General features: G+C 37.4%; 1 protein-coding gene across 1 annotated transcript; it reads left to right on the top strand.

Moving 5' to 3' along the window:
* Positions 1–4,823: 4,823 nt before the first annotated feature.
* LOC132010384 (olfactory receptor-like protein OLF4) lies at positions 4,824–5,792 on the top strand. The gene has a single exon (XM_059388258.1). It carries the CDS (start codon positions 4,824–4,826, stop codon positions 5,790–5,792), a length of 969 nt encoding a protein of 322 aa, XP_059244241.1.
* Positions 5,793–10,444: the final 4,652 nt, after the last annotated feature.

The raw sequence follows: 10,444 nt of genomic DNA, 5'->3' as shown, positions 1-10,444 counted from the left end.
TGGGACTGGAGGAAATTATGCTGAGTGAAATAAGTCAAGCAGAGAGAGTCAATTATTATATGGTTTCACTTACTTGTAGAGAATAAGGAATAACACAGAGGACATTGGGAGAAGGAGAGGAGAAGGGGTTTGGGGGAAATTGGGGGGGGATGTGAACATGTGGGACTGTAGAGTCTGAGAAACAAACTGAAGGTTTTGGAGGGGTGGGGGGTTACATGAGCCTGGTGGTAGGTATTAAGGAGGGCACATATTGCATGGAGCACTGGGTGTTGTGCATAAACAATGAATCTTGGAACACTGGAAAAATTAAGTTAAAAAAAAAAAAAACAGAAATAGGGAAAAGTAACTTGCTAGAGATGTCAGGGATATCATCCACCCCAAGTCAATGCTTTAAAGGACAAAAGGGACCTACTCAGGATCATTTACTCAATCTTAAACAGGAGAAAATGTTCACTCAGGGGTGGGATAAGGTACTCAGAGTTTAGATCTCTGAAAAGCAGAAGTCATAGAAAAAGAGTAAGAAAAACTGACTTCACCTGGCTTAACATCTGGTCTCCCATGAACAGAAATCCAAGAGGAAAACTTTCCTTTCTGTCCACTCTAGTGTCCCACAGGGAAATCATGTGCCTACAGGTAGGAGGAACCAGAGGGAAATGTGTTTAATGAGCAGACCAAAGTAACTGAAATTATGTCCTCTGCTGCAGTCTCACAGCATGGGCAACTTCGTAAGGGACAAGACCTGGTCTTTTCTTGTGCAGTCCTAAGTCTGGGTGGGGCACTGAAGACTGATTCATTTCTGCTCTCTTGTCTGGGGACAGAGCTTCATACTCCATCATCTATCGACCAGGCAGGTATTATTGATTTTCATGTAGAGACCTTCTCTGAGACCCTATCAAGATGAGTTTTACTGCCTATTAGCGACAAGGCAAGAGAAGATAAGAAAGTGAAAGTCAAGAGCATTTACCTGAGGTCATCTGAAGGCCAGTCAAGCCCAAGCCAGATCTGAGAGTTTTCTGTGGTTATTTGCTGGCTTGATTAAGAAATTTACTGGTTGATTCATGTATATACTTATTATGTTAAAAATAGAAGTGAGCATGGAACTCCAAAAGGCAAGGTTTAATGTTTGCAAGTAATAATAATAAGGGAAACCCAATTCTGTGAGGGATAGGAAGCATAAAAGTAAAACATGATACCAAGGATCTTTGCAATTAACCAGAGTAGAAAAGTCAAGTATTAGCTGTGGAAGGATATACAGTGAAGTGAGTATACAGTGAAGTGAGGATACGTCTTTTCATGTTTAAGATGGGATATATGAGACTACATTTCTATATTGAGAATAAAAGTCCAGATGAAAGAATTCTCACAAATATGTCTATGAAGAGCTGCCCATAGAACATACGTATCACAGACCTCCTTTCTCGAGTAGTCAAATGAAATTTTTTACAAGGATTATGTGAAAAAGTGTACGTTAATGAGCTTCCTTTACAATTACCTCATTACCTGTGAGCCACAGTATGTGCTGGGTTGGCTAGTCACACACTTTATCTCTTGAAAATTGTCTGTGGGAGTCAGATTGGTTTTATTTCTGTTTTTTTTTTTAATTGCATTCTTTCAAGCAAAGTATTGCTCTTTATTTCACCAATTTGGCTACTTGCCATTTTTTTCTTTTTAAGTATGTGTAGATGTATTTGTGCAGAATGTATGAGTGTTTAGATTTTGAGTTTTAGGTCTCTGAGTTAGTCATAATATATTCCCTATACTGATTTTCTACTTTTTGTTTGTTTGTTTTGCTGGAACAATTGATATTGCCATAATATTCATCACTTGTTCATACTTTTTTCCCAAAGACTAAAAATGAATGTCCTTCTGCATATTTATTGCTCACAAATTGCCCTCTTTATCCAACTTGTGTTCACATCTCCATATACCTTATTGTTTCTTTTTCTTTTTATTATTGGCTTTATTTCTAAAATAGAAATGCCATCATTTGAAAGGAATTCTTATTATATTTGACCATGAATCACCTTTACCTCCCACAAGCACTCTTTCATCTGTTTCTGTGAGATGAAACTAAAACTTTAGATACTGCTTCTCTCCACGTTAAAAACGTCTTCAAATTCTTTCCTAAGTCCTTGGCAATCTAATTTATATTTGAATAGGCACAGGAAAAACAAGTCTTTTGCTGTCTGCTGATAATAAAAATGCCCAAATGTTGTGAAATTTTGGTTTATTCTTTTTACTCATTTTTCTCTTGTGACAGTCACTCTGTAATGTGTTTCACATCATAAAGAAGTCACTACTTTGTGTTGTGGACAAATTAAATTTATCTCTCATTATTTTTGCTGGGTATAAATGGGTTGTAACCAGAAGGGGATGACATGAGCACCAAAGAAGATTTCCTTCCTTTCAGTATCTCAGGTCAACTGAGCTTATTAGATCATTTTATTCTTTATGTCCATCTAATTTCTCCCTTCCTCTATCAGTCTCTACCTCTCTATTAAACAGAATTTTTTTCTGATGTTATTTTTGTAATTTATAATTTAGATTTAACTTAATTTAATGAACATATTGTGCATTATTAGTGTCAGAGTTAGAATTTAGTGATTCAGCAGTTGCATGTAACACCTAGGGCTCATTCCATCCAGTACCCTCCTTAACGACCATCTCCCAGTCACCTCATCCCCTTACCCACTCCCCTCCTGCAACCCTAAGTTTCTGCCCTATATATAATCAAGCCTCTTATGGTTTCCCTCCTTCTCTGTTTTTACCTTATTTTATTTTTCATTCCTTTCCCCTATGTTCTTCAGTTTTATTTCTTAAGTTCTACATATAAATGAAATCATATGGTATTTATCTTTTTCTGATTTATTTTGCTTAGCATAATACATGCTAGCTCCATCCACATCCTTGCAAATGGCAAGATTTGATCCTAATGACTGAGTAATACTACATTGTGTACATATACCACATCTTCTTTATCCACTCATCTGTGGATGGTCATTCTCTTTCCATTTTTGCCTATTGTGGACATTGCTGCTATAAACACTGAGGTGCATGTGCCCCATTGAATCACTATGTTTGTACCTGTTGGATAAATGCCAAGCAGTGCATGGTAAGGTCACTCTTTTTTGAACTTGTTGAAGAACCTCCATACTGTGTTCCAGAGTGGTTGCACCAGTTTGCATTCCCACCAACAATGTATTAGGGTTCCCCTTTCTTCACATCCTCGCCATCAACTGTTTCCTGAATTGTTAATTTAAGCCATTCTTACTGGTTTGAGGTGGTATCTCATTGTGATTTTGATTTGTATTTGCCTGGTGATGAGTGATGTAACCACACATTTTTCATGTGTCTCTTAACTGTTTACAATTGTATCAAAAACTATAAGATATCTAGGAAGAAACCTAACCAAAGAGGTAAAATATCTTAGTTTAAAAATTGTAGAATACTTTTGAAAGAAATTAAGGAAGGCACATGGAAAATATTCTATGCTCATGAATTGGAAGAACAAATATTGTTATAATGCCTATGCTACCCAAAACAATCTACACATTCAAAGCAATCCTTATCAAAATACCACCAGCATTTTTCACAGAGCTAGGACAAATAATCTAAAATGTGTATGGAACCAGAAAAGGTCCTAAATGTTGAGCACTTTTTTTTTAATGTTTCTTTACACACAGGTCAGAAAGTGGCCATTCCAAAATGGAGCCCCAAGATGATTTGTCCCTGGGAAGCTACAAATAGGAATTTCTGGGTCCTAGTTTTACATTCTTTATGGGAAAGGTAATTTGATATTCCTAAACAGTGTGTTAGAGTAGGTGGGGAAGAGGTGAGAAGGACGTAGAAGTAATACACACCAATAGGACATGGTGTGCTGTGTTGCATGTTTGTGACACTGTGTGTGTGTCTGTGTATGTGTGTGCACGTGTATGTGGGCATCTTAATGAGTGAGAGGAGTCCTCAGAGAAGTGATACACAGGGTCCTCTATTTCAATGTGAACTTTATAATACACAGGCAAAACTCAATCACCATATGATACTAAGGAGGGATAGTCAACTGACAGGACCCTATTGCAACAATTATAAAGTGCAAGAGGTACATAGTGGGGACAAGGAATTCTCTGTGTCTTGAACTTCAAGCAGCTGTGAGGCCACATGATTCTGTGAAATTCACTGCCACTACCTCTCATCACTCTCCCTTCTTGTCCATTTCCCTTAGCACACTGGCTTCTTTCTGAACTTTGATTTTCTAATGGAAACATTGCCTCAAGACCTTTTCCCATATGAGGAAGACCTCCCTTCTTCCACCTTCTCTTCCATAGGTCTTTGTTCAAAGGTCACCTTCTTAGCTAAACTTGACTGAATACTCAATATAACATATAACACATTCTCTCCCTTAATCAGCTTCTGTTCTGTTCATATCATCTCTCCCCACATCATTATTATTTAATCTTTATATATGCATCTAACCTATCACCATTATTGAATTGTAGGGACATTTTCTTTTCAACACTCTGCTTTATTACTAGAGTTTCCAAAGCATGGTCAATGCGCTATATAGTCCTCCAATGCATAAAATATTTTCTTCCTAAAATGGTAAAATACCTGACTTTTGGGGGAATGTCTGATGTTATGAAGAAAATTCCTAATCAGAGAGGAACTAGGGATGCTCTTAAGGGGCTCAAATCCATTCACAAAATATTGCAATTAGTTTCTTCACTGCAAATATAAATTGTTTCATTTCCACAATCTGAGGAAGGACTATTTGTGTGAAAATTAGCTCTGTTATTTTCCCCTGTTCTGGTAGTCAACTGCAACACATGGACCCAGGAAACAATACAAGAATTTCAGAGTTCCAGCTTCTGGGATTTTCAGAGAAACCAGAACTGCAGCTCCTCATATTCGGGCTTTTCCTCTCCATGTACCTGATCACTGTGACTGGAAACATGCTCCTCATCCTGGCTGTCAACTCTGACTTCCGCCTCCACACCCCCATGTACTTCTTCCTCGCCAACCTGTCCTTTGCAGACATCTGCTTTACCACCACCACCATCCCAAAGATGCTGCGGAACATCCAGACTCAGAGCAAAGTCATAACCTATGCAGGCTGCATCACACAGATGTATTTTTTCATGCTCTTTACAGGATTAGATATCTTTCTCCTGACTGTGATGGCTTATGACCGCTTTGTGGCTATCTGTCACCCACTGCACTACACAGTCATCATGAGTCCCTGTCTTTGTGGACTTCTGGTTCTGGTATGCTGGATACTGAGTGTCTTTCATTCCTTACTACACACTTCCATGGTGTTGAGGCTGTCCTTCTGCACAGAGGTGGAAATCCCACACTTTTTCTGTGAACTCAATCAGATGATCCAACTTGCATGTTCTGACACATTTCTCAATAACATGGTGATATACATTGCAGCTTTGTTTTTGGCTGTTGGTTCCTTCATTGGGATCCTTTACTCTTACTCTAAGATAGTTTCCTCTATATCTGAAATATCATCAGCTCAGGGAAAGTATAAAGCATTTTCCACCTGTGCATCTCACCTCTCAGTTGTCTCCTTATTTTATTTTACATGCTTAGGAGTGTACTTTACATCTGCAGCTACCCAGAGCTCCCATTCTAGTGCAGTAGCCTCAGTGATGTACACAGTGGTCACACCCATGCTGAACCCATTTATCTACAGCCTGAGGAACAAGGACATAAAGTGTTCTCTGATGAGATTCTCTGAGATGGCGGCTCTAAAATGGACAACTTTCCTGGAGCTGAAGAAGCGCCCGTGATTGCAGGGCCCAAAGCCTGTGCAAAATGTTGAGATCCCTTGATCAGATTGTGAAAGTGAAACATACATCTTCTATTTTTTTTTCCTGTAATATATACTTTTTTTTTTACATCTCTGCATAATTTATGTAACTCACTCTATTAAGATCTGTGATAACTCTGATATCCAAGAGATTTTCCCTTTTTCATTTTCCTACTTTCTCAATGTCATTCCTAACCTTGGATATGAAATATTCGGACATTCTGTCTTACTCAAGGGATTGCATATATGTGTTAAGAATAATTTCTTTTGCATGTAGCACTGGGTGTGATGCATAAACAATGAATACAGAAAAAAATAAAAAAAAATTCCTTCACAAATAAAACATCATAGTGACTATTTTTTCTTTTATGGGACACCACAGCTATTGCAAGTGTATAACAGAGAAAATTCTGAGACCACTATACTTCATTTTTTTTTCCTTAATATCTTTTCAGTGCTCCAGAATTCATTCTTTATGCACAACACACAGTGCTCCATGCAATATGTGCCCTCCATAATACTCACCACTAGGCTCATCCAACCTCTCACTCCCCACCCCTCCAAAACCCTCAGATTGCTTTTCAGAGTTCATAGTCTCTCACTGTTCATCTCCCCCTCCATTTTCCCCCAACTGCCTTCTCCTCTCCATTTCTCCCTGTCCTCCATGTTATTCCTTATGCTCCATGAACAAGAAAAACTATAGGATAATTGACTCTCTTTACTATGTTTCACTTTTGTGGATTTTATTCCTTTGTATATCACTACCTTAATTGCTTTTCCTAAGAATGCAAACTTCACCATAATGGTGGTTATAGCAGATCATGGGATTTTTCTACACATTAGGATCCTGTTGTTACACAGCTTGTGTCCACCATGCCTACCATAGTGACTTGCAAAAAAATGATAATAAAATACATGTCTCCAGGTACAATCTTCCCACAAGATGAATATGCATAAAAAGAGGCCTTAGAATCAAACTTGGCTTTAAGGATGATAAAGCAAATACTAAAGCATCCATTAATTGCTGTGAAAAATAGTTCTTTCTCAGGAACTTCATGTATTCATTGAATTACGGTATATCAAAGCCATTTGTAAAGTGTGTTCATTAAGATGAAAGACCAGTGGCATCTTTGGGTTTTTATTATATTATTTTCTGGATTCTGGTTGAAATTTTCATGTGCTACACACAAATGTGATTCCTGGGGCACCTGGGTGAATCAGTCAGTTAAGTGTATGCCCTCAGGTCTGGTCATAATCCCGGGGTTCTGGGTTCAAGCCTTGCATTGGGCTCCCTGCTCAGCAGGAACCTCATAACTTGAAACCAGCTGCCAGAGATATTCTTTTGGTATAGATCATGATATATCTTCTTATGTCTCAGGCTGATTTCATGGGTGTTCAGAGTGGTCTGGTAGATATCCAGCTCAATTCAGGGGACTGGTTGAAGTAGGATCCCCTAATCCTCCACCATCTTGACCTCCTCCCCTGCTGGCCATCTGTATGTCTTCATTGAAAAATATCTCTTCAGATCCTCTGCCCATTGTTTAATCAGATTGTTTGTTTGTTGCTATTAAGTCATATGACTTCTTCATACATTTCATACATTTGGAATATTTACCCCTTAGATACATGATTTGCAAATATTCTCTGCTATCTAGGAGTTTGCCTTTTCATTTTCATGGTTTCATCTGTTGTGCAGAAGTACTTACTTTGAGGTAGATCTTTTTAGTTTTGCTTTTTTCCCTTGCTTTTGGTGTCAAATCCTAAAAATCATTGCCAAGACCTTTATGTTTCCTTTTAGGATTTTTAAGGCTTCAAATCTACATTGAATTCTTTATTCCATTTTGAGTTAATTTTTGCCTTTGGTATAAAATAGTGGTGCAGTTGCATTATTTATTTATTTATTTATTTATTTAGCACGTGGCTGTCTAGTTTACCCAACACCACTTATTGAAAGACTGTTCCTTCCTTCTTATAGATTCTTGACTCCTTTGTCATAAACCTGTTAACCACCTATCCGGGTTTATTTCTGGGCTATCTATTCCATTCCATTGACCTTTGGGCATTTCATGCTGCTTGAGTTACCAGAGCTTTGTAATATAGTTTGAAATCTGGGAGGATGATGGCTCCAGGTTTGTTGTTCTTTCTCATGGTTGCTTTCATTATTTGGGGTCTTTGTGATTCCATAAAAATTGAAGGAGTGTTTGCTCTATTTCTGTAAAATATGCCACTGGAATTTTGACAGGGATTACACTGAACCCACAGATTGCTTTGAGCAGTAGGGATGTTGTAAGAGTATTAATTCTTCAAAATAATGAACATGGAATATCTTTCCTTTCTTTTGTGTCTTCAGTTTCTTTCAGCAATGTCTTATAGTTTCCATTGTACAGATGTTTCTTGTCCTTTTTCAAATGTACTCATATATTTTATTTTTGTTAACATAATTGTAAATGAGATTTATAAAAATTTTTCCTTTGTGATATTTTCATTTTAGTGTATAGAGTTGCAATTTAGTATATAGAGTTGCAATTTTTGTATATTGACTTTATATCTTGCTGAATTCATTGATTAGTTATAACAGATTTTTCTTTTAAACAATTAATTGAATTACAATGATATACAAGAAACTAAACACATATAAAGTGCAAACTATTCTGAATTAAAGTAATCATACAAAAAGTAAGAGTACATGACATCCGGGAAATACAGATGAAAACAACAGTGTGATACCACCTTAAACCAGTCAGAATGGCTAAAATTAACCATTCAGGAAATGACAGATGTTTTCAAGGATGTAGAAAAAGGGGAACCCCCCTTGATGGGAATTCAAGCTTGTGCATCCATTCTGGAAAACAACATGGAGGTTCCTCAAAAAGTTGAAAATAGAGCTACCCCATGACCCAGAAACTGCACTGCTGGGTATTTACCCTAAAAATACAAATGTAGGATCTGAAGGGGTATGTGCACCTGAATGTTTATAGCAGCAATGTACACAATAGGCAAACTATGAAAAGAACCTAGATGTCCATCAATAGATGAATGGATAAAGAAGACGTGGTATATATATACAATGGAATACTTAGCAGTAATCAAAAAAAAAAAAAAAAAGAAAGAAAGAAATCTTGTCATTTGCAATGACATGGATGAAAGTACAGGGTATTATGCCAAGCCAATAAGTCAATCAGGAAAGACAGTTATCATAGGATTTCTCTGATATGAAGAATTTGAGAGGCAGAGGAGGGGTCATGGGAGGAAGGGAGGGAAAGATGAAACAAGATGGGACTGGGGAGGGAGACAAACAATAAGAGACTCTTAATCTCAGGAAATAAACTGAATGTTGCTGGAGTGGTGGGGTGGGGAGGGATAGGGTGGCTGAGTGATGGACATTGGGGAGGGTATGTGTTATGGTGAGTGCTATGAATTGTGTAAGATTGTTGATTCACAGACATGTGCCCCTGAAAGAAATAATACATGATATGTTAATAAAAATTAAGAGTACATACTGCCTGAGTCCATTTATATATAATTCAAAAAATTTCACTTATTTGTGGAGCATAACAAATAGCATGGAGGACATGGGGAGTTAGAGAGGAGAAGGGAGTTGGGGTAAATTGGAAGGGGAGGTGAACCATGAGAGACTATGGACTCTGAAAAACAATCTGAGGGTTTTGAAGGGGCGGGGGTGGGAGGTCAGGGTACCAGGTGGTGGGTATTATAGAGGGCACGGATTGCATGGAGCACTGGGTGTGGTGCAAAAATAATGAATACTGTTATGCTGAAAATTAAAAAAAAAAAAAAAAAAGGGAGAGGGGAATCCAGGGGAAATTCATGAATCCTAAATAGGGTCTCCAGCCTTCTAGAAGCACTTTGTTTTTGGGGCCCACATATTTCTTGAGAAGTGAAAGGGGAATGAAGACAACCCTGATATATTCTGAATAAAACCCAGTTCCTAAGGAGGGAATGTTGATAAAAAAAAAAAATTTCACAAAACTTTTAAAGATTTGTTATATAATTGTAAAAAAAAAGTAATAAATCTGAAACTTCTGTTTCCTTATCTCCAATGCAGGTGGATGTTGTCAGGAATAAATACAGTATTTAGAAATTGTTGGTGAGTCTAAGAAGTGTTTCATAGGTAAGAGCTTATGCACATATATGTATGTGTGCGTTACTTCCTACAGATACCTTCTTTTTTTTTATTAATTATTTTTGTTAGCCTATAATGCATTATTTGCCCCAGGGGTACAGGTCTGTGAATTGTCAGGCTTACACAATTCACACTACTCATCATATCATGTACCCTCCCCAATATCTACAACCCAACTGCCCACTCCACAACCCCTCTCCCCACAGCAACCCTCAGTTTCTTTTGTGAGATTAAGAGTCTCTTATGGTTTTTCTCCCTCCTGATCCCACCCATCTTGTTTCATTATTCCCTTCCCTACTCCCTATGTACAACACAGACTCAATAATCCTATCTCTAATGTTGAAAGGAAATCTGAAAGAAATTTGGAGAGGATAGAAATAAAAGACCAAATGTTTGAAATAACATGAAATTAAAAGAATATATGTATTTACACTCAAAGACAAAGGAAAATGGAATAACTTAATTTTAGTTATGAATTCTTTTTTTTTTTT

The sequence above is a fragment of the Mustela nigripes genome, chromosome 2 (genome assembly GCF_022355385.1).
Source record: "Mustela nigripes isolate SB6536 chromosome 2, MUSNIG.SB6536, whole genome shotgun sequence".
Lineage (NCBI taxonomy): Eukaryota > Metazoa > Chordata > Mammalia > Carnivora > Mustelidae > Mustela > Mustela nigripes.
Note: the sequence above shows the minus strand (reverse complement) of the source record. Positions and strands in the feature narration are given on the sequence as shown.

Excerpts from the sequence above, each read along its gene's own strand:
- LOC132010384 (XM_059388258.1), top strand. The coding sequence starts at position 4,824 with ATGGACCCAGGAAACAATACAAGAATTTCAGAGTTCCAGCTTCTGGGA.